We start from the raw sequence: 25392 nt of genomic DNA, 5'->3' as shown, positions 1-25392 counted from the left end.
GGAATACCCAATTCCCACTACTTAGTAGGTCCTCGTGGTGGCGCGGTTATTCACCTCAATCCGGGTGGCGGAGGACAAGACCCAGTTGCCTCCGCTTCTGAGACCGTCAGTCCACGCATCTTATCACGTGACTCATTGTGTGTGACACGTATAACTTACCACGCAAAACGTTGAGAGCGAGAACCCCTAATTGTGACCATGAGGAGGTTGCCCCATGTGACTCTACCCTCCCTAGCAACCGGGCCAATTTGGTTGCTTAGGAGACCTGGCTGGAGTCACTCAGCACAACTTGGAATCAAACTCGTGACTCCAGGGGTGGTAGTCAGCATCAATACTCGCTGAGATACCCAGGCCCCTCATTTTGGCAAGGTTTTAAATGGGGTGCATTGCGTAGAACAGTAGCCTAAAACCATATCTAAATATTATGCTGGCAGATAACGCAGCTAGCGATGACAAACGTTTCTGACGAGTTTGCTAGCTGGTTTCACTTACCGTCAAACTTCATGAGTTTCCAACGGTGGACACTGACAGCCTGCCATATCTGTTAAGGACAGATATTTCACAAACCCCATTTCATGTTCTGTCCAATTTTTGAAGCATTCGTGGATGAAATGCATCCAACACGACCTCTCTGATATCCCTCCTTCTTCAAAATGCAAAAAATCAAGCCATCGGGCCCGAACCCAGGGGATTGGTAAAGGGATTCGGGAGAGCCACAACCTAAAACGCACCTCCTCGCCATCTCTGTTTGTTATGCGTCTTTTTTAGCCACTGTCAAAACTCAAAGCAGACTGCCGGTTGGAGGGGAGTGGCTATAGAATGTTCTGCCCAAGCCATCAAACTGACGTCATCAGAGAAGGAATGTCACACTAGAGGCGAATCTAATTTTCAGATTTTGTCTGACGATTAACCTCTTGATAAGTAATCCTCCCGCACGTGGTGGTGATGTCACTCTGCTTACATTTAATACATCATTTACCATCTATAAATGTAATTCATGTTAACAAATGATACAACTTTTCAAAGGTTTAAGGGTTCAACATTGATATCTGATCTCTGTTTCACGATAGCAATGCTCCAGAAACAGCAATTTAGTTATTTGTGCCGGGAGTACAAATGAAAACATGCCATATCAAAACGTGACTTCATACCTTTATTATGAAAACGCGATCGCCAGATGAATCCAGTTCAACACACTTGGGTCAATCGTCCATGACAAGCGTTCATTGAAAAACATCCAATAGCACTTTTCGTCCATAAAAGTGATAAATCTGAGAAATATTGATATATTCTCCATTGTTTACACGAGATCTCGCCTGAAAGAATTACCCTTCGTCAGCGTTCTTCAATTCGCCCTTATGTTGTTTCAAACCCATATCATTTTCTATAATATCCATAACACAAAAGGAAAAAAGTAATGAATATCATGGTTGATCTTTTAATTAACATGGACGTATGGATAACTCATGAGCGTGCCACAAATGTCAAGATTTTCACAGAAGAAAAAAATAAAATTTTGGGCTGTCTCTCACCAAAACCAAGTGTATGCCTTCTGAAGCCTTTGCATGGATTACTTTTATGATAATTTCGGGTGCTTTTTTAAAACTCTACAGTGAGGCACTATCATTGTATTGTGTTGAGGAAAGACAGCAATGTTATTATCATTATTATTTTCTTTTTGCGTTCCACATAAGTAAGAATGCCATACAGGTATGGAATGAGTAAATTATGACAGAAATGTAATTTTTGATTAACTATTCACTTTCATTCATTTTAGGTTTTTGTAGATGCTGGGTGCATTCGGTGAATCACTCTTCCCATTTTTCCTTATTACATTTGTGCATTACAACACAGCCCAGCCTCATTTAGTCAAACAGATGGTCAGCAATACATACCATCATTTAAAAATCCTGCACTCAAAACAAATCATTTGTAATTTGCAAGTTTATGTATTTAGTTTGTCTTGCAATTCAACATATGGAAAGGCCTTTAATACAGTGGCACCCCTGGTAAATGTTCTGTTGTTGTAAATAGTTAAGTGAGTAGAAGATCTCCAAAAGGCATAAAGTTAATGATGAACCATTCTTTCCAAAAAAGTTAAACAATATTTGTTTTTGTGCAATTTTAGAGTGAAAAAAAGGAAAGGAGCACCATGCAAAAGTTTGGGCACCCCAAGAGATTTGAGCTCTCAGATCACTTTTATCAAGTTCTCAGACCTTAGTTAGCTTTTTAGGGCTATGGCTTGTTCACAATCATCATTTGAAAAGGCCAGATGATGCAAATTTCAAAGTTTATACCTACTCTGACTCCTCAAAGCTTGTCCCAACAATCAGCAGCCATGGGCTCCTCTAAGCAGCTGCTTAGCACTCTGAAAATTTAAATAACTGATGCCCACAAAGCAGGAGAAGGCTATAAGAAGATAGCAAAGCAGTTTCAGGTAGCCGTTTCCTCAGTTCATAATGGAATTAAGAACAGGAATGGTGGAGGTCAAGTTGAGGTCTGGAAGACCAAGAAAACTTTCAGAGAGGACTCCTCGTAGGATTGCTAGAAAGGCAAATCAAAACCCCTGTTTGACTGCAAAAGACCTTAATGAAGATTTAGCAGATTCTGGAGTAGTGGTGTACTGTTCTACTGTGCAGCGACACCTACACAAATATGACCTTCAAGGAAGAGTCATAAGAAGAAAAACTGTCATGCATCCTCACCACAAATTTCAGCATCAGAAGTTTGAAAATTAACATCTAAACAAGCCTGATGCATTTTAGAATTCCTGTGGACTGATGAAATTAAAATATAACTTTTTGGCCACAATGAGCAAAGGTATGTTGGGAGATAAAAGGGTGCAGAATTTCATGAAAAGAACACCTCTCCAACTCTTAAGTATTGGGGTGGATCGATCATGCTTTGGGCTTGTGTTGATGCCAGTGGCACAGGGGAACATTTCTCTGGTAGAGGAAAGAATGGATTAAATTAAATACCAGCAAAATCTGGAAGCAAACATCACACCATCTGTAAAAAAGCTGATGATGAAAAGAGGATTGCTCCTGCAACAGGATAATGATCCTAAACACACCTCAAAATCCACAATGGACTACCTCAAGATGTGCAAGCCCGGAAATTTGGTCAAGTCCCTCACAGTCCCCTGACCTAAACATCATCAAGAATCTGTGGATAAACCTGAATAGAGCAGTGCATGAAAGACGGCCCAAGAAAATAATCTCACAGAACTTGAAGCCTTTTGCAAGGAAGAATGGGCGAAAATCCCCCAAACAAGAATTGAAAGACATTTAGCTGGCTACAAAAAGATTTGACAAGCTGGGATACTTGCCAGGGTGTGTTACTAATGGCACTTTTCTACTGCGCATTACGGTTCGACTCGCCTCATCTCTACTCACTATTCTTTTCTGAGCTTGCATTTCCACTGCAGTTTAGTGCCATCTCAAAGTGGTAGGGATTATAGGCTGATCGTCATAGTTGCGGCGCCTCTACTGCCGTGACATCATCTTAAACACAACACAAATTGACCAAAACAATAACACGACCGCTAGCTGTTAGCTAGTAGCTCATTGTGCACAAAGCAGTTGTTGCATGGTGATTTTACACAAGTGCAACAGTTAAATTGGTCTGGTTGTTTTAGAAGCTTCCAGTAGCTGCTCAACTAAATAAAGTGAAGCTTTCAAGCAGAGTTTAGAGTTAACGTAACAAAACGTACCATCCTCCATCGTGGATCAACACCAGTCTAGGGCACTCTCCCTCCCATTGCTTGCCGGTTTAGATACCGTCCATTTGGTCGAACCACTTCAACTTTTCCTTGATGGTTCTGTAGTCACTTTTAAGATTTTTGTACCTTTTCCCTACATTGTCGGTAGGTCCATTGGTAGCAATTCGAAAGTCGCGTGAACAAATTATACTTTTATCGCTGTTGCTAACTTTAAAACTAGCGGGTTGGTGTCACGTGTCGGAAATCCAGTTTTGATTTTGACGTCACATTTAGTATCAGCTCAGCTCGCTTGGAACCTCGACTGAGGTGGTACTAAAAAAGTATCAGGTATCAGGTACTATCCACATTGGAAAACCCCCAAAATGCGAGCAGAGTCGAATTGAGTCGAGTTGTACCATGCAGTGGAAAAGCCCCATAAGTGTCATCATGCAGGGTGCCCACACTTTTGGCTCGGGCCCTTTTCCTTTTTTGTTGTTATTGTTTACATCTTCTTGTGGCTATACTTTTAAAACAGTGTGCATTTTAGCATTTACGGATTGGCCCCATTCACTTCCATTATACTGTAAGTGCCTCACTGTAATCTAGATGTGTGTGTGCCTGCAAGTGTCTTTACCTGCACGTCAGATCTACTCCCTGTCTTAATAAGACCCTTGCAATTAAATAAGACCACTTCCACCAAGCACCCTCCATTTCCACTCTCACATACACCGAGGCAGCTGCACTGTGAGTGATGTTAATTTGCATGGCTTCTTGGCCCTCTAATGGCTATCTCTACCACTCTTCTCTGCAGAGAGAGAGAGAGAGAGCAAATGAAAAAGACAGGAAAAATAAAAATGTCATGATTATTTATTTAATCAGGCTTGAAGCAACCAGTCTAATAAAGGGAAGGAACATTTATTCAACACATTTGATTTATTTTAGTCTGCAGTCTAAAGTTCACTTCTGAATTATATTTATTTTCATGTTGGTTTATACTCTGAATAGTAGCTCCATGTGTCTTAAGGCCTGTGTGCAGTGTAGTAATTAACATATTTGGACATAACTTCTATATTACAGTTAATTCTATGCAGTTTTATCACTCCATATTAGCATGTCAAGCATTTTAAATGCATCTGTCACTTGAGTAACCATGATATAACTATCAACTGCGTAATGAAAACTTTTGTTTAGTCTTTGAACAAGCTACCGTATATACTGGAGAAAATAAAACATCTCGAAAAAATATTTCTTTTGGATATACATTTTTCCAAGGCAGCAATGAGATGAAATGGACAGCAAATGGACTATTTTAAGTCTTCTTTTTTTCCCAGTTGGCGTAATCTCCTCTAGCACTCTGTGCATACGACAAATATAATCAAGCTTGATATCATGGCCATACCTAAAAACTGCAATGGCAAGATGTACAATGAAAAAGAGACTTTGGATTTTATGGTGCCTTGATGTGCTTTTTGGATCTTTCAAAAGGTCTGGCCACCATTCACTTGCATTGTATGGACCCAGGTTTCTTACACTATTCTGTTTCTTACACAACACCCTATCGCACCACAGGAGAAGGTAAACACACCTGAACTGATGTAAATATGTCTGATGGGCGATGCCGCTTGTCAGTAACTTGATGTCAGGGTACTGGAAAATTAAGGTAGCAACATGCCGACCAGCATCCCATGCTGGAAACCAGCATTCAAAACACTCTTATGCTGAGTGGCCAACCATGCTTGTCTTTTCAACAGGGATGTTCAGCTGGCAGTAATACATTGCAGTGGTAATGATGCCCCATTATATTTTAAACACTCCCTGAGCGAATATCTCTATGAATTAAGAAAGGGTTTGCTGGCAGGGTATGCAAAAAACTATTTCAAGCATACGCTGGACAGTTTACAGCGGGGAGTCGTGCATAAGGTTTTATGGGACACAACTGCATATTTAGATAACTAATTTCTGGATGCTTTGGTGAGCTTTAGAAAGGGCTACCTAAGAGAAAGCGATACACTGTATCAGGAGTCTGAGAGCTCAAATGCACACACCTGAGGAACTCCTCTGCATTGAAGTGCTAATTCGTCATGTCATCTGGCTGAGACCCAAGCTCTGGAGCAATCACAGTTTGCCACTATGCTTCTAATCTGGGCACGCACCCAAATGCCGAAATATCGCAAGTACCATCCTGGCAAACTAGGTATTTAGGCACTGACCCAAAACAGTGTTACTGAATGTGTGTGTGAGACATGGTAAACTGGCAGACGACCAAATCCCAGCTGGTGTAGAGTGTCTATCCAGCTGAGCTGATGCTGTTTTTCGTGTTTGTGGTGTGTTGTTGTTGTATCGCTACTTGTGGTCCATTATCACCCCCTGTTAAGACCTGTGGACTAGGCCCCCATCCAAGAGAGTAACTCTGGTAAGCACCATTCTAACAATTTGGGGAGGTTACTGTATGTTGCATAATGCAGCTCTGTCGTGGGGTGTAGTGTAAAAGTGGGACAGTGTTTACCAACCTTTTTTCAGCCACGTCCCACTTTTTACGATGAAAAAATTCTACTGCACACCACTATCCCACATGGGCTAACCATCGTCGATATTTTTCCTTTACAAGAACTTGTTCATGTTTTCTCTCCGCATTAGTAGCGTGTTTAATTGTAATGTTTGAAATTTGGCTATGCAAAAAAACAATTAAAAAAAACACATACAAAGCGTGCGTCAGACTTTCTTATCGTCCGTCATTTTGACGGACAGGGTCATAAAAATTCTGCCTTAATCTATTATTACCCGTCATTTTAATTGCCATATTTTAATGATATTAAGACAATTAATATCTTTTATTTTCATTCATATTTTCATTTTTAATCATGAACTTACAGGATGAGCATACAGCAGATTATACATTTATTTATTTATGAAGAGAACTGATGAACAACAGAGACACCTCACGAAGCAGATGAATGTTTTTTCCCCACGGTGACATCGGAGGCCAATAAAACACGACATTTGAACAATGCAATATTACAAAAAGCAAATACGATTAAAATCTGAACAAAACACGTAAAAAATGAACTGAACGGACCTCAATCGACAACTCAAACCTTCCTCCTGGTCCGCATCGACTTAAACTCGCCTGTGCATAATGAGACGCATCAAGGGAGACTGTTGCTGTTGGCAATTGTCATTAGATTTTGCGTCTTTGCCTCGGACAGATGACTTCTCGTGGTAGTTTTAATTTGGTTCTGGAGGCAGAACCCAGCATCAAGCGCCACATCGCCCTCCACATGACAAGAGTTGCAGAAAGCGTCACAGAAGGACGATTTTACCAGTTTGCCATGTAAAATAGTGGGAGGTGTGCACAATAAACATTGAAAACATGTATTTGGAAGAGAAAACAAAAGCTTGCAGTTGCTTTGATAGCAGAAAGTAATAAAAGGACTCGTTTATGTTTAGGTCTAAGTGTTTTCTTGGTGAATTTATATTAGTTCAATAACTGTGGTCTCTGATACCCCTAAACGACAAGGTAATATTTAATTAAAAGAAATGATTAGCCATTCAATGACTCTTCGCAAATTTGGACAGTTTTTAAATATTTCTTATTGCTTAGTACCCTCAAAGACATCATTGATGAAGCATAAATGTGTGTGTGAAAAACACTTTGGTGTGACGTCACTTCATAGACTTCAATGTATTCTGTAGCTCTGACGCGAGTCATGTGATGACCCTTTACGCATATAAATATCACTCTCTTCTGCACATTAATTAGCTAATTAGTTCATAATCACAAAAGTGACCGATTATGGTTTAAATATGGCGAATTTCTCAGAAAGTTGAGGAGTTTGTATCCCTGAAATATTTGTTTTTCATGCATTTATTTATTTTGTGAAATTTGATTACTTTCCACAGCACACCTGACAATCTTTCACGGCACACTAGTGTGCCACGGCACAGTGGTTGGGAAACACTGGTGTAGATGACTCCCGTCACTTGTAGTTTAGAAACACTGGAGTTGTCTGAACCATATGTATATTTTACTAACATATGGGTTTGGGAAACAACATCATTACTTCTTACAAGAAAGTAAGTAAATAGCTGCAAGTGCCTCCCCATGTGGGCATGCCAATTATTTGTTTCTCTCTTTAGTTGAAATATTTGCATCCTTTGCACTTTGTCCTGATTAAAAACACTTGGCAATTCTGATTGCTTGGGCCATCTTGATCAAACTTTAAAATTGTCTCAAACATTGTTACATACAGTATTCATCTGTACTTAAACATCTTATCGACTTCTCTCTATCTGTGAACTGACACTATAAGTAATGGTGGGGGAAAAATCGTACTGCATGTGAACTTAAAAAATTACTTTTATTCAGATGAACCAATAAAATTATGGCCAATATTTACAAATAATTACTTCTTAGTATCACATTACAACATACGTAAATTTATATTTCACAAACAAAATTCACTCATATGCACATACACAGAGTAGCCTATGAGAATGTTTCAGGGAGGAATTTCAGACATTTGAACATTTCACTTAAAATAACCCTGAACAAACAGTAAAAGAAAATCATAATTATCATCATAATATTAACAATATAATTCCATTATAAAACCAATATCAAATCACATTTATTTCCAGCTTGTGGACAGATTTCAATAAAATGAGAAATAAGACATGAAGAACCGAACAGATTGAAATCAAGTGGCATGATATCTTTGGCAAATTTTGTTATGCAGTAAATAGATTCAAATATTAAGACAACACGCGACACGCAGAGAAAAACACCAACATTTGTTTGTTTTTTTTACTACTAGAAAATTCAATAAAAAACATACACATTTCTTAAAGAAGCTCATTGCAAACTATTTCCTTCATCTTTCTGTCATGTCAAAAATGTTAGCTGTTTCATAATTCGAATGTTTTTGCAATGCTCATCAGAGCAAACCGGGCATCTCTGCCTTTGGTGGATGCTACAGATCTGTAATTGGTCGTTCTTTTTCGTTCTCCTTTAAATTGAACTGATTGCTGTGTTACCAAATTGGTCAAAACGTTTCAAACTCTCTTAAAATCTTTCATGTTTACTTCAAAATCTCAGTAAAAAATACTTATGAACCTCTTGGGAAAGAAACCACTAGTAAATAATTACAGAAGGAGCTTCCGATTGTACACAAAAGGCCACAATAAGGTGATAACCAAGTTCTCTGTCTTTTCAAGCCTGCTTTTTGAAATTGGGAAACATTTAATGTTGATGTAGGCATGAGAATCGATGTATCAGCATGTATACAACAATAACCACATTTTGCTTTCTTATTTGGATATTGATGCCCTCTTTTCAACTGGCATTTGAATAACGTTTTCTGATAGGGGGTTTGATCCCACAAGACGATTCACGATGCCCAGCTTTGACTTCAGTGTACTGTTATATATATATATATATATATGCACTGATCAGCCACAACATTAAAACCACTGACAGGTGAAGTGAATAATATTCATTATCTCGTTGCAATGGCGCCTGTCAAGGGGTGGATATATATAAGGCAGCAAGTGAACACTCAGTTCTAGATTTTCATGGTTTGGAAGCAGGAAAATTGGGCAAATTTAAGGATCTGAGCGACTTTGACAAGGGTCAAATTGACAACTTGGTCATAGCATCTCCAAAACGGCAGTTCTTGTGGAGTGTTCCCAGTATGCAGTGGTTAATACCTACCAAAATTGGTCCAAGGAAGGACAAATGATGAACCGGCGACAGGGTCATGGGCGCCCAAGGCTCATTGATGTGCGTGGGGAGCAAAGGCTAGCCCGTCAACCATGACAAAGAGTTCTAGGTGCTGACTTGGCCTCTAAATTCCCCAGTCGATTGAGCATCTATGGGATGTGCTGGACCAACAAGTCCGATCCATGGAGGCCTCACCTCACAACTTACAGGATTTAAAGGATCTGCTGCTAACGTCTTGGTACCAGAAACCACAGGACACTTGTCAGAGGTCTTGTGGAGTACATGCCTCGACGGCCAGAGCTGTTTTGGCGGCATGAGAGGGACCTACACAATATTAGGCAGGGAGTTTTAATGTTGTGGCTCATCTGTGTGTATAAATATATATGTATTAATAAGCCATATATAGAGGGTAAAATACTTTTACAGTGTTTTAAGGTATAATTGAAAGCCACGCATAAATTTTGCCACATGTTTGATCAATGAGAGTGTATGAGAAAAAAATGATGTCACTATATGCCAGTGATTTAAGATTTATATTTCTTTTTACAATGTAAAATTGTATTAAACTCAAACACACATAATGATAAACAGGCTAACATAAATTAAACATTCAAGAACTTCCACTGCTGGAATTATTTTTCATTATAAAGTCATAATCTTCCAGAGAAAATGGAGGATTTTAACTAAGAGGAAGACAATGCGATCGACTTGTAGGATTCCTAATCCTGACGACAATGGAAGAAGTGGTCGAGAAGATGTGATGAGCTTAAACCAGAAAGATCGAGAGAGTAAAATCAGGTGGGGGTGCAAATAAGAGATTGAAATAAGAGGGAATGAGGAAAGAGAAAGGGGTGTTCGATTTTGATGGCACAGCAGGTTTTGATCATGCCGATGGGGAGGTGTGGCATATTCATGACCTGACAAAGGACAAAAGGATTGTGTGTGTGTGTGTGTGTGTGTGTGTGTGTGTATGTGTCTACATTAAGCCAAAAGGAATACCCAAAGCCTTTCCATTAAAGCAAAAATGGTCAGATCAATGGCAGGGCAAGCGCTTCATCAACATGAGTGATTAAAGGCCTGCTGCACTTATGGACGTGTATGGAAATGTACAATCATTCTCAGTGCCTAAAAATGCAGAATTCATTGAGCTATTTATTGAACCCTTATTGTATTGTTGGGTTTATTGTACTTTATTTTATTATAAAATATCAATGTTCCAATTTTCAGCTTTTGGTTCTTCGAATACGCATTGTTTTTTCAGGGTTATTTTAAAGGGTTACACAGGAATTTATTTAAACCAAATTTATTTCTGATTAGTTGATTGCAACTTTAATAAAATATGATGTTTTATTTAATAGTAAATCATGTCTAACTTACTGTTAAGTATAAATTTGATTATACATGTATCATCATTTTGCCCTATTCAGTCTGGTTGTTTATTTGATGCATTTAGGTTAATTCGTTTTAGATGACTGCAGTAAAACAATACATTATCAGGGTTTTAAGCATGTAAAAAACATTGTAAAAAAACTGGTTAGTGGCATTGGTTCATTGATTGGTTGATCAAGTTCTGATTTCATTACGTCATGCAGACAGCTTCATAATTTAGTGACGCGTGGTCATTCTGGATGACTCGGTAGAAAAATAAAGGCACTGTCCTTGATTCAGCTGGTGTACTTCAGGTTCATAATGCCTCTGACTAAACGTTTAACAGGTCAAAGTTCACCAGTAGTCATTAGTGGTGAACGGCATCAAGTTTTTTTTTAGAGTTGCATAACGTGCAACTTAAGGTCTACAAACAAATATACTGTAATTCTAATACTACTTTACAGTTTAGAGCAACAACATAAAAACATAAAACTACACTATATATATATATATATATATATATATATATATATATATATATATATATATATATATATATATATATAGATAGGTTCGTATTTTTTTCTTATTTCACATCAACGTTTTGGTGCTCGTGACTCACTTCTAAAACTACAGTGTTCTACTTTTTTGAAAGCTACTCGGCAATGCACAGTGTATTGAAGAAAAAACAAGGAAATCAAAAACTTGGAACACTCATCACACACAATAGCTAAATAAAGCACACTTTTTGTCTTTTCTCATCCACTAGAATCTAAAGTAAGATATCAATAAGTCAGTGATATCAAAAGCTCTTGTTTTTGACAGTGATAGACGTATACAGGATATATCAGACAGACAAACAGGAAGGGTGTACAGCATGATGTTGCTACATAAAGAGTTTGGTAAGGCCTCCACCTTGGTCTCATGCATTGTCTTGGCACAGTTTGGATGGAGGGAATACTTAAAACAAATGAACTGCACTCTGAGATAGCATGAATTCATTTTTAGGTAGGAACCGATTGGTCTCTTTGTGCTTTAAAGAGTGTCTATTTGGACCAGTGAAAAAAATCTTTGGGGAGGCTAGGCAGATGAGTTTTTTAGGGACGGACAGACAGTACGACTGTATCACTTCCTTTCAGGGAATTGAGCCAAGCACATTTTTCCTCCTAAACAATCAAAATGAACCAACATTACAAAAGTTTGTCTGCAAGCAAGTGAAAAAACGGAGTGAAATATCAGGGGATTAAAAATATGACCATTCTACGTATTCCACAGCAACGTCTTAAGCTAGCAGTAGCACTGTAGCATTTGTACGCAGTAAACTTTTACACACATTTATATATATATTACTCTCCATCATAAATAGCTATAAATCTTACTAATGTACAGTTGAATAATGGTATTCTGTACATACGTAAATAGTATTTATCTACACAGAGGAAGGAGAGAAGTCTTTAAAGGAATAGTTAACGCAAACATGAAAATTCTGTCATCATTTACTCAGCCTTATGTCATTCCAAACCCACATGACTTGCTTTCGTCTGTGGAACACAAAAGGAGGCATTTTAAAGGATGTCCCGTTCGCTGATTTCAGTACAATGCAACTGATAGTAATTCACTTTAAAACCTAAAAAGGACCCAAAAGTGTCATTACAGTAGGTTTTTAGTGAGAAACGGCCCAAAATTAAAGTTATATTAAAATCTAGAAAATCTGTAATACTCTTGACCTCCGACAAAGCTCTCCTTTGCATGTTCATGCATGCATGACAAAAAGCTCGTTCACAATGAGCACATTTACACGCACAGCAAAAACGCGTTTACATGAGACCTGAAGTCATCAGATTATTCTGTACTTTTATGTCAAAGCGTAAACAGGCATAAGCACAACACGTGCACGCATTGAATGCCAGTGTTTACATGCAGTGTGAAATCAGGTTAATGGGCAAAAAAATCTGTGCCAATAGTTTTTTGCTTAAACCGTGTATGACCTCACCCCGATAAAGTTGTTTCATGTGTTTACCACACACATTTTCGGCTTAAGCATAATTGGGACACCAGGGTTCTCGTATAGTGTTGAAACCTCGAAGTAATCAGGTTTGCATAATCAGTGATGAGCATGATTCGTAGGTTCCATTTTCACACATTTTTTAATATTTGAGTTTATAAAATATGCGTTCCTCTACACTGTATTACAGCTAAAAACACCTCGCCATTTTTGGCGCCCATCCATGAAAGTGGAGCTCACACATGCCCACAAGTTCAAAAGCACTTACCGCTTCAGCCACTGGGTGCAGTGCTTCTAATTAACACTTCAAGGGATAGTTCACCCAAAAATGATTTACTTTCCCTCCTTGCATCCCAGATGTATATGACATTCTTTCATCTGCTGAACACAAATGAATATTTTTAGAAGAATATCTCAGTTCAGTAGGTCCATACAATGCAAGTGAATGAGTGCCAAAATTTTGAAGCGCCAAAATCCAAGAAAAGGTACCAATAAAGTAATCCATACTACTCAAGTGGAAAATCCACATGTTCAGAGGTTACATGATAGGTGTGAGTGAGAGACAGATCAATATTTAAGTCATTTGTTACATTTTCGTCCCTGGCCAGGAGGGGGCGATATGCATGAAGAAAGTGAATCATCAAAAACAGTGAAGGAAAGTGAAGGAAAAAAGAACTTAAAAAATGACTTTTATTTGTTTCTCACCCACACCTTTCATATCACTTCAGATGATATGGATTTAACCACCAGGGTCGTCTGAAGTTCTTTATGTTGCCCTTATGTGGATTATGCAGCTTCAACATTTTGGCACCCCATTCACTTGCATTGTATGGACCTACAGAGCTGAAATATTCCTCTAAAAATCTTTGTGTTCAGTAGATGAAATAAAGTCATATGTGGGGATGGCATGAGGGTGAGTAAATGATGAGAGAATTTTCAATTTTTGGGTGCACTAACCCTTTAACCCTAAAAAAAGTAAATCTACTGTTCATGAATTTACTGTGAGATCAAGCTGTCTCTCATGCACTCATAAAAGTGCAAAGCAGAGTCATAGAAATAACTTAAAATTCAGGACATTTCTCTCCAAAACCATGTCACGAATGAAAGTTTTGGGTCCTTTATTTCACTATAAAGTGAGTCACCATCATCTGCCATAGTATTACAATCAGTGAACAGGACATCCTTTAAAATTCCTACTTTTGTTTATAGCAGAAGAAAGAAAGTCATATGGATTTGGAATGCGATGACATCGTTTTCATTTTTGGGGGAACTTTTCTTTAACAACTTTTATGCTCTCATTCATGATGACGGTGCTTAGAGATTTAAATCATGCTGCTATTTTCCATCATATTACACATAATGACTGAATCACAAAACAGTATATTTCAATCTCCCAATTTTTAGCCAAGCTGAACGAGTAATAAAAATCACATTGCAGCTAATGCTAAACTTCCAACTTAATCAAATGATAAAAACTGAGAAGACAGAAACACAGCAAAAAGCCTATTATGCTTAAATAGTGTATAGATTGAACTGGGGGAAAGAAATCTCGGGATAAATATTGTTGTGCTTACTCATCAGGGCACTGTTATGCATTTCAATGTCTTTCGGTAATATATCTTCTAGAACAACCGTAATTATGCTAGAATTGCAAATGGAAAAATCCCATAATTTATCAGTGAAAACAATTGGCTCTGTCCTGCACACTGGCTACTTTTAATGTACTGTAAATAATGCCATAACTTCGACCTGAGTTATCTGTCCAACTCTTTCAAATCTCAGTTGACTTCCTATTTTAGGGATAAATGATTATCTCCAGAAACAATTGACTACTCTAGTGCACTACAAGTTTACCAGTAAAACAGGAAAAGGTCACAGATTATGATGCCTCATTCACACAGTTCAGAGAAACATGTTGATGAAAATACAATAAGAACTTATTTAACTCAAATCAAATAGGACATCTCAAGCTGCCACTAGTAGATTGTCTGGTACCAACTCCCAACACCTGATCATCTCTAAAAGAACAGAATGCATAGAGATGCAAAGATGATAGGACACGCAAGGCTTTAATGACAAAAGATAAATCAAACCAATAACAGAAAATACAGGTGAATTGAAATCAAGGTGTATGGGTGTATAGTTGCAGCATCCCACAAATGCACAGAAATTAGACACGTTTCAGCTGAAGCTACTGGTTTGACCTTTGATTGTAATTGGCAGGAAAACATTATCACCTCTTCTTTCTTTCTTTTTCTTTCTCCTTTCACCTTCCCGCACCTCCATTACTTCTCTTCCAAGTGTAGGCAGTCTTGTGTGGGTGCTATCAATCCATCCTTTATTCTCTTTTCATTCCTCCACTCTTTTATTGTTTTCTCCTCTGTCTGGCTGGTCAGTGGCGGTCATAGGCAGTGGCAGTTGCAGCCGTTCCTGGTCCTCGTGTGGCTGCACTATAGTAGTATGGAGATCCTAAAGGTGAAATGAGTAAACAAATGGTCAGTTATAAGATTCATAGTATCGCTTGACGGTGTTATTTCTAATAATGACCCTCCCTTCATTTTCTATTGGTTGGCTGGAATCAGTCACTTTAGAGTAAAAATCTTAACATCCATTGCCCATTTACAATAGCATGCTAGAGCTCAACATGCAAGCCACTGTAATCGAGCTTCTCTTATATCAGTCGTCAAGATTTTGACTAGTGCCATCAAACAGAATTGCAAAAATAAACAGATCTATTTTTAACATTCGTTTGGTATCTCACAATTTACCTATTGAGGAATCACCAATGACACCACGTCTATCATAAATCACTGCAGCGATTGGGGAGTCCCATCTCCCCAATATAAACCATATATATTCTCATCATTCATACTCTCGTCCATGTGGAATAATCGGAAAATGTATCTCTGCTACTGCACTCTTTCAGTGTTACTAAGACTCTTTAGCAGCGCTCACTATGCTTCAAAGCGAAGGAAAATAACAAAGGTCTTCACAGCTCTGTATTCTCTGTGTTGGTTTTCACGTTGTGGTGGACTTACCCCAGGAGTATGCCATCTAAAGAGACAGAGAGGTCAGCGAGAAAGGACATCCTCCCCATTTATATGGATGTGGCGCGTGGATATCCGCAAAAGATTCTCACTCGCTTTGCATTTTGTGCCTGGGCGCTAAACACGCACCGGCTGCGGTGTCCGTCCCTGAGAGTTGCAATCAGTGTTCAACCTTTTAACCAAGACCCGGGAGGGAAGGCTGAAGGTCGCAGTAATGCGAAAAAGGACCCGTGTCTCTCTTCTCAGGCCAGAGAATTGAAAGGAAAGCGTCCATCAGGGGGCTAAATGATGGACAGCATGTCTCCAGTCCTTCCCCCACTTTTGGCGGACGCAGGAGGAGGACGAGGTGTTGTCTGCCATCCTTGAGGTTTCATGCTCAGTCCAAATAGGATTTAAATGAGGTCTGTCGCAGGGCCACGACTAAAATCAACAGGCTGTCACAGTCAGTGGGTGTGGGTGCTGAAAGGAATTTATGTGACATAAAAGGCTCCCATTTCGCCTCCCCCTGGTGAAGCTGTTCCTCCCTGCCGCCCCAGCCTGTAGCTGAAATAAGCCGATATTGGGACAAGCCTTTTTCCCACCAAGTGCCTACAAAGGGTTCTTGAGGCTTGACATCCGAGGGATGGGGACTTGGGGATGTCCGACTCACTCCCCTGGAATTTTAGGCAGCGAGCCACCTGCACCTGTACCGTCGAGTGGTTTTCTCCTCCATCTTCCAAAAGTACATGACCCATTGGGTTCTTGTCAGTCAGTGGATGTGATATCATATCATATTCCACAAGGTGTATGGCTATGTCTTGGGCACTGTTCAAGGGTATTTTGGTCAAGGTGATTTGTGCTGTGACAAGCATAAACAGATGGTCCCACCCCAAACTAACAGCATTGGTCAAGCCAATGTTGCTGTGTCAGATTGGAAGAGCCACTCCAACGAACACCGTCATTTTTATAGCACCAAAGAGTTACAGTGTTTACAGTTTTCAAGGAAACTAACCAACAAATGGTTTACTCACAGTTGTTTCTGCCTAATAAGCTGGGATAGGAGATTTATAACACCTAAATAGCACACTTCAGCTTTAAAAAATAAATGCTAAATATTAAGCAATGCTTTCAATTTAAAAAGAATAAACGTGATTAGATGATGATGGATGTATAGACCAATTTGTTTTTGATTTATCAATCCCCTACAATCATGTTACCCTTCCGCTTATTTGAAATGACACCACCATCACCAGCTCTAGTTCTCATGAGAAAAGACAATTTCTCATCTAGAGTGTAAGTCTCAAATCCATCTTGATCATTCTGTGTTGTCACTAAGTGCTGATGGACTCCTCAAAGATGACAACTCTTTAGTATCAGTTAGTTTTAGGAATTATTTTTCTTTATTACATAGAGAGGGGGTGGTGAGAGTGAAGGAAACAAGGTATAACAGAGAGGAGAAAAAGAATAGCCGTGCTACTTAGTCTTTGTTGTCAAAGGTAAAGAGTTAGAAATTTTGAAAAATGTGGTGGATATGTGTGCTTGTCTTCACTGTTAAAGATCATTATGTGAGTGGGATTAAGTAGCTTTTATGTCACAGGGTTTGAGAGAGTGAGGTATATCACAATGTGGTAGACACTAAACTTTGCTTTTGTCACACAAATATGTCAAATCAGGGTCTCTTTTTTGACGCACATAGCAAAACATCATGAAACCTCCAAGGAATCCCTTCTCTTTTGGGAGAGTTTAAGGTTAGCTCTATGGCTCTCTTTGACACACATAACTGTTATTAAACCAATCCCCCTACACTTTTCTCTTGACTGATGTGTCTGATTGAAGTTTAGCTGATCAAGGCAGGCTTTTCTAAATCACTGCATTCTGTGCCCCATACATATTAAACACATATGGCATATGAACCGGACAAGGTTTCAGACTGTGGCAGGGCGGGGCCGGGTCGTGATCGTACACACCCGGTCCCGTATTAGGCTAATCAAGCCTCCCGAGAAGGATAAAGGTCGACTGCAGAGGATCGTGCGGGAGAGAGAGATCGTTTACGGACATGTCCGTCGTGTGTGTTTGTCTTTTAAGTTTATCATTAAAACTATTATTTATATTATCAAGCCGGTTCTCGCCTCCTCCTTTCCATTGATCCCTTTACACTGGTGCCGAAAACCCGGGAAGGAGGAGGAATACGCCGTAGTAGAGTTCTCGCTACTACCGTCCACCCAAATGGAGCCGAGAGGGGAGAAGGGGCTTCTAACTGACCGCCTGGAGCTGTCAGGGCCTCTGCCAGGGGTGGAGGAGTCCCCTACCAGCCGCTGAAACACGAGCGGGGGGGGCTCGCTGCCGACCGCCTGGAGCGGGGGAGACCCCTTTTGTTCCCCGAGAACACGGCGGGGCATTCCGTCCGCCAGGGGCTGTAGGTCTGCCTCTGATCCGCCCGGAGAGGCGCGGCTGTCGTCCGATAGAGGGTGGAGGAGTGGCCGAGGAACAAGGTATGGCGTATCGGAGAACTGTCGAGTAAGAGTTTTTTTTTTTTCATCTCTCTCTCCTCTCTCTCTCTCACTGCTGCTCTGCGTTGGCCTTTTCCCTCTCTTTTAAATTTTACAGTGTTTTTTGGGGGGGTTCTACACTGTTACAGGAAGTACCCCCCCAGTTTAATTATTTCTGTTTCCCTCCCCTTGTCCCCTCCCTTGTCCAGGTAGACGGGGATGACCTGCCAACAGACGGGGCTTAGGGCACACCCTCCCCAAGGGAAAGAGGGGGGGGATGTACGTCATGCTGGGGGCTCCCCAGCCTGAGAGAACGAGGGAGGAATGTGGCAGGGCGGAGGGCGGAGGGCGGGGCCGGGTCGTGATCGTACACACTCGGTCCCGTATTAGGCTAATCAAGCCTCCCGAGAGGGATAAAGGTTGACTGCAGACGATATGATATGTCCGTCATGTGTGTTTGTCTTTAAAGTTTATCATTAAAACTATTATTTATATTATCAAGCCGGTTCTCGCCTCCTCCTTTCCATTGATCCCTTACACAGACATAAAACAATGCACACCAACAGCCTACCCCCATATAGAAGAACCTTCTGATGGTGTTGTGTGGGTGTTAGTGTTTTGGTACCTGTCGGTTGTGGGGTTTGGCTTGGGAATAGGCCAGATGAAGCTGCTCTTTCCGAGCCCAGTAAAGAACCGTACTCCTGCTGGAACACTGAGAAAATCCAAACAAACACATACACAAACAAAAATATACATCAGTAAGCAGGATGCAAGACAGCAACTGAGGGTTATGTTAGAAGCATGGCTCCCCAATAAATCTTCTGACACACTTTACATTAATGTTCTCTTTGTTCAGGGTTAATAAAGGGGTCCATCAATGACTAATAAGTAATTAAACAATGCATAATTAATAACTGATGTGCAGTCATAGCAACATGTATAAAAAAAGACAGTCTTGTTTTGAATCCTTAAAAAATCTGGTTATTCATACTTGTATTAAACAAGAGGCCTAATTCATGATTTATGTCACACACACACTCACACAAAATAGAAACGAAAGAAACTATCAAGCAAAAATAGACTATTGTGGAGATTTAAAGGAGGGATTATTTTATTTAGCTAAAGTCCGCTTTGTGTTTATATTAATGCAGATGTTATTTACACTAAGATGATAGATTTACACTAAGGGTTAAAAGCAACAAAAAATATCTTCTTTGCAATAAGTGCAAATAGTTTTAGATGATATTTGCACCCTGGTGCAATGCATTTTAAATAATTGCAAAAAGCTTCATTGCAAAAAATGAACTTTATCACCAAAACCCAAATTTCACTGCTTTTTGGCCCTGGCACAACCAGATAACATCATTTCACTAATCATATCAGCAGCACCTGGGCAAGTGTGAACGAGTATTAGTCAGATGAAATCACTCTATCATTCTGATTGGATTATAAGAGCAGTCTGATTGCTATAAAAGGAGGGAAGAAGTGCTTCCAATCATCGTGTTCTTGTTAGCAATGGTTACCTCTAAAGAAAGACGTGCAGCCATCATCGCTTTGCATCAAAATGGCCTCACATGCAAGGAAATTGCTGCAAAGAATATTGCACCTGAAAGAACCATTTACTGGATCATCAAGAACTTCAAGGAGAGAGGTTCAACTGCAGTGAAGAAGGCTTCAGGACATCCCAGAGTGTCCAGCAAGCTCCAGAACCGAGGAGTCAGCTACAGAATCGTGTCACCACCAGTTCAGAGCTTGCTCACTATTGGCAGCAGTTTGGTGTGAATGCATCTGCACGCACAGTGAGGCGAAGACTTTTGGACAATGGCCTGGTGTCAAGAAGGGCAGCAAAGAAGCCACTTCTCTCCAAGAAAAACATCAAGGACAGACTGAAATTCTGCAGGAAGTTCAAGGATTGGACAGCAGAAGACTGGTGCAATGTTATTTCCCCTTCCGACTGTTTGGAACATCTGGAAAATCGATAGTCTGGAGAAGAAAATGGGAACGCTACCATGAGTCCTGTGCCAACAGAGAAGCATCCTGAGACCATCCATGTGCTGGGTTGCTTTTCATCCAAGGGAGTGGGCTCTCTCACAATTCTGCCCAAAAACTTTGCTTTGAATAAAGAATGGAATCAAAACTTCCTGCAAGAGCAAGTTCTCCCAACGATCCAGGAGCAATTTGATGATGATTCGTGCATTTTCCAGCATGATGGAGCACGGAGATCATTACATTGAAATTTTGGATCCGTGGCCAGGCAACTCCCCGGATCTTAATCCCATAGAGAACCTGTGTTCAATCCTCAAAAGGCGAGTGGACAAGCAGAAGCCCACATATTGGTATATGGTCTCAACATCATGACCCATCAGGTAACAGACTCCATGTAAAATAAAACAGCTTTTGCTTAGCAACTGTTATGATTATTTTAAACATATTATGCTAAAGTACTAGTCATTTCTCTATGTATAAAACTGTAGATAAGGGAAAAGTTACAGATTGTACTTTGAATAGCAAGTTTTCTCCATGTGTGTACTTTCAGCTCAAGGGTTTACCTAGTAGACTGGGGTTAGCAAATCTCCATGACTCATTGTATGTAGAATACTGCGCATGGGAATATGGACTTCCAGAGAAATCTCCTCCTGAAATGCAAGAAAAGGCAATAGAAAAGTTAGATGTTAATCTAGAATTGTTCAAACTTTTCTATGAGTGTGAACAATGAGTGTATGAGTGGGTTTCATGTCCTGTATTGTGTATATAGTGTGTGGGAGGCTGAAAGGTTCAATTGGCTAGGTGAAAGTGTCTATTTGTGACAGTTTTTCTCCTCCATTGCTTCAGTGTAGTTTTCCCTTATCTCTCTATCTCTTTCTCTCCCTCATTTCCTATCTCCTCCATTCTCCCTTTCCCAGGGGAACTATTTCCCTTTGCTGGCTGTCACAAACCCTGAGACCCCAGCTCTCTCTCTCTCTCTCTTACTCTCTCCATCTCTCGCTCTGTCGGTTCTGCCTGGCTGGTTTTGTGCCCCCCTGCTGAAAGAGAGAGAGAGAGAGCAACAGAACCAAAGAGAAGGAGAAGAGAATGAGCGATGTATTTTTGGGATATGGTGAAGGAAGAGGATCCAGGAGATGGAGGAAAAGTACTACTAATAATTTCTCTCAGGCACTCAACTTCATCTTTTTTATTACAAGTACTTAAAGTAGATATGCAGTTGAGCTAATAACTTTATAACCTTTTTTCTTTTAGTTTATTTTTTACGCATAATAGGACCCGTTTACACACAGAGAAAGTAAAAATGCTAGAAACTAGATTCTAAACTGTAGTTAGCAGACTTGTTTGTGAGCCGTGTGAAAGTATCAACAAATTATTCACCTCCAGAAAGCATATGCTACATGCCTACTTACTAAAAATTTGTGAAGATTTAAACAGAATTGGTAGTTCATGAGGATATGAAGGAATAGTTCACCCAAAAATGAAAACTCTCTCATCATAAACTTAACCTCATGCCATCCCAGATGTGGATGACTTTCTTTCTTCTGTAGAACAAAAACAAAGATTTGTAGAAGGATATTTCAGCTTTGTAGGTTCATACAATGCAAGTGAATGGGTGCCAAAATTAAAAAGCTCCAAAATGCACAATAAAGTCAGCATAAAAGTAATCCATAAGACTGCAGTGGTTAAATCCATAACTTCTGAAGCAATATGATAGTTTTGGTTGAGAAACAGATCATTTCAATATTTAAGTCCTCCCTGCCCAGTAGGGGGTGATATGCATGAAGAATGCAAATCACCAAAAACAAAAGAACTTAAATATTGAATTGTTTCTCACCCACATCATTTTGCTTCATAAAATATATATTTAACCACTATGGATTACTTTTATGCTGTGTTTATGTGCATTCATATTTTGGCACCCATTCACTTGCATTGTATGGACCTACATAGTTGAGATATTCTTCTAAAAATCTTCATTTGTGTTCTGCAGAAGAAAGAAAGTCATAGACATCTGGGATGGCATGAGGGTGAGTAAATGATTAGAGCATTTTCATTTTTGTGTGCACTAACCCTTTAAAATAATGTTTCATCTCTTACAATTAGTTTATGTTAATTAAAACAGTAATCTTCTGCGGCTGCCTATTTTGGCCAGGACACTTCTGTAAAAGAGATTTTCAATCTCTGTGAGTTTTATTCCTGGTTAAATATAGGTCAAATAAAATAAAAATAAAATAAAACAACAGCAAAATATGTATTATGGATAGGGTACAACAGATAACAAGTTAACTGGCTAAGTAATGTTAGACATGCTAATCCGTGTTTGTCCTTTTTAAGAGATTGTTTAAACTAGGGCTGGGTATTGACACAGATTTCCAGATTCAGTCTGATTCAATATTGATTCATATGGGTTTATTTCAGTTATAATGTCCCTTTTACTTACATATAAAATAAATTATCTCCCAGCTAATGCTGTTAATTATACAGGGGACCTTTTAAATAGGTTCAATAGGCAAATTTTAATTTCACTAATTAAATTGTATTACTTTTTCATCATTTTGGGCACATTGTGGATTTTTAAAAATGAACAAATAAATGTATTCAATCAGTATTTAAAGGGGTCATGACATGGGTTTTTTTTATTGTATTATTATGTTCCCTTAGGTGCAATTATAGTATTAATATATTTTTTTTTAAGAAAAACTTTTAAAATCTAGTGATTTATGACCTTTTCCCACCCTGTTTCTCATCCTCTGATTCAAACAGTCTGTTTTGGGGGCGTTTTCCATTTAAGACTTCAGTGTTAACGCCCACTGTTATGATTGGCTAACGTCAGTGCCTATGTATCAATTATTGACGCCCCAGCCAGAACAATATGCAAGTAAACTAAGTAAAAACACTGTGATTATTCATAATGAATGAAATTGCGCTTTAAAAAGTAGTTTAAAGTTTAAAATAGATTACTTACAGTTTGCGTCGTCGTTGTTCCCAGAATAGTCGGCACGGACTTATCTTTGAGCAACAGTTTTCTGGCAAAGCCAGCATCATATTGAGATTTGTTCTCAAAACAGTCATCCTTAAAATGTACAGAACAAACGCTTAAGTTAACACTGCCGTGACTAGGTCGTCCGCAAAAAATAAACTGCATCCATTTTTCCCTGACGCCTGGATCTTTCGGCAGCTTATTCAGAGGTTTTGTTTGACCACAGCCAGGAACAGCACATCTGTGTGGCATCGTAATTTTCCTGTGCACAAGTAGTCTCTGTCAGAGCTCGCTGTCCATCGACTGAACACTTGTGAGGCGCACGGTGATACTGAAATGAGCGTAGTTGTCTTTGCGCTTAAAGCGTAGTTATCTTGTGCTGGAGGCGGTCATATGCAAACGCTGTTACGTCACTTCTAACCGACACGTCACTTCTAACCATGAATCCAGAACGAGCTGTATTTTGAGCTTGATTAAATAAATGATTCGTTTAGAATGGGGAGGACGTCTTAAAATATTAAACTTGCAGGACGTTTTAATGATACAAAGACCTCTTATATACCAAAAGATCAAGGCAAATTTGGTTTCTCATGTCATGACCCCTTTAAAAGTATAGGAATACATGAATGCCACATGGTTTGTGACAATGTTGCCAAGGTAAATGTCAAAGTAAATGATTATGCTTTAAGTATTGTCGAGTGTTTTCCATGCAGCATGTTTTGAGCTGATTTTAATCAATTCAGAAGTCATATCATGAATAGATAAAAAGAGTAACAGTAGAAGGTAAATGAAGTGAGATGGTCTAAAATGCATTTCTGAAGCTTTGCTCATACCCTTCACCTTCAGAATGCTGTTAGATGGGACTGTCGGCATGGTTACCTCTCCTCCATCAACCCTGCACCATGGTGACTTCTGTGTGTCAGGTTGTTTAGGGAAGATGCTCGTGAAAAGCGAGGGGGGTGACTTATAGATAGAGAAGAAAAGAGGGACGAGGAGTCCCCAGTGAGAGATGGGTTGCAAGGTCATAAATGCTTGTCAGAAGTGGGGGAAACATGGGGGATTCAGTTGGAGGGAAATACGAGACAAGGTTAGGGATCTTGCTCTGAAGATAGCGGACCCGACAAGACCCTCCGAGTCATTGTGGCAACCAGGGAGTGCATCGATGGAGACACCAGTCTGACAGACCGAGGACACGACAGGAGACATGTTGTTGTTGTTGTTGTTTTGGCTTGCGTTTTTTTTCTGTGTTCAGGGAGTTGATACAAGGGTTGGTGAACAGTCCTTCAGCTCAGAGTTGTTGCTTTATCGTCCCTCTATTTGTCTTGATACACTAAGAGAGCTTGCATTTGAGAAGCTTTGTATTTGAGTGTAGGATTGAAATCAAGTAAATGTTTTGTTCTTTTCACAGTAATACATTTGCTACCCTGCTCTATAAAGGCAGATTTCTTTTAGGGGTGTTTACACTTGGTTACTTTATGAGTTTTACTTATGAAAGACTAAGTGTAAATGCCCTCCAAGACGAATTCGAAATGGATATAAATCTGATAACTCAAACCGCCTCCAGAGGGGATTTGAGACACATTGTATTCGAAACTCAGTCAAGTGTAAATCCTGTTCAAGACACATTTGTAAACTTTACTCCGGCCACACAGCGCTACATCAGCATAGGGAAAACGCAAAACACATCAGCCGTTACCGAGTATTTGCACAGAGCTCTCGGCGTGCAATACATAAGAACAAATTAAGAAATGCATGTATGTTGTAAGAGAGACGGGACTTTTTTGTTGTGGTCAAGTGCCCATCCAGAGAGAGACAGAATGACATTGAGCTACTCTGTGTTTATGTTTGTTTTTCATTCAGTTTATTATTAAAACTATTATTTATATTGCCAAGCCGGTTCTCGCCTCCTCCCTGCCCATTAACCGCTTTACATTGGAGCCCATTAACCGCTTTACAGGGTTTAAAAGCAGAAATGAGAAGCTTATTATTTTATAAAAGTGCTCTCATTAGCTCTTCTGTTAAAACTCATGTATGAATTGAGCTGTAAAGTTGTTTAAATGAGATTAAATTTAGGGTTAGTTGACATTACATCGTCATGGCAACGAAGTTGCAAAATTGG

The 25392-nt window shown here is 39.5% G+C and overlaps 1 protein-coding gene across 4 annotated transcripts in view; it reads right to left on the bottom strand.

Annotated features, from left to right (window-relative positions):
* Window positions 1-8074: 8074 nt before the first annotated feature.
* The window catches only part of LOC127652012 (paired box protein Pax-5-like), a 57321-nt gene continuing 40003 nt past the window's right edge, over window positions 8075-25392 (bottom strand). For 3 of the 4 annotated variants that reach the window (XM_052138074.1, XM_052138076.1, XM_052138075.1), the window contains exons 9-11: window positions 20857-20943; window positions 18933-19019; window positions 14771-15261 (exon numbers count right to left, since the gene is read on the bottom strand). In XM_052138074.1, coding sequence (XP_051994034.1) covers window positions 15185-15261; window positions 18933-19019; window positions 20857-20943 — 251 coding nt within the window. In that variant the 3' untranslated portion in view covers window positions 14771-15184. Of the gene's footprint in view, window positions 9744-14770; window positions 15262-18932; window positions 19020-20856; window positions 20944-25392 lie in introns of those variants that run through there. The other variant, XR_007971647.1, reaches the window with a different exon arrangement.

Source organism: Xyrauchen texanus, chromosome 11, assembly GCF_025860055.1.
Source record: "Xyrauchen texanus isolate HMW12.3.18 chromosome 11, RBS_HiC_50CHRs, whole genome shotgun sequence".
NCBI classification, from domain to species: domain Eukaryota; kingdom Metazoa; phylum Chordata; class Actinopteri; order Cypriniformes; family Catostomidae; genus Xyrauchen; species Xyrauchen texanus.
Note: the sequence above shows the minus strand (reverse complement) of the source record. Positions and strands in the feature narration are given on the sequence as shown.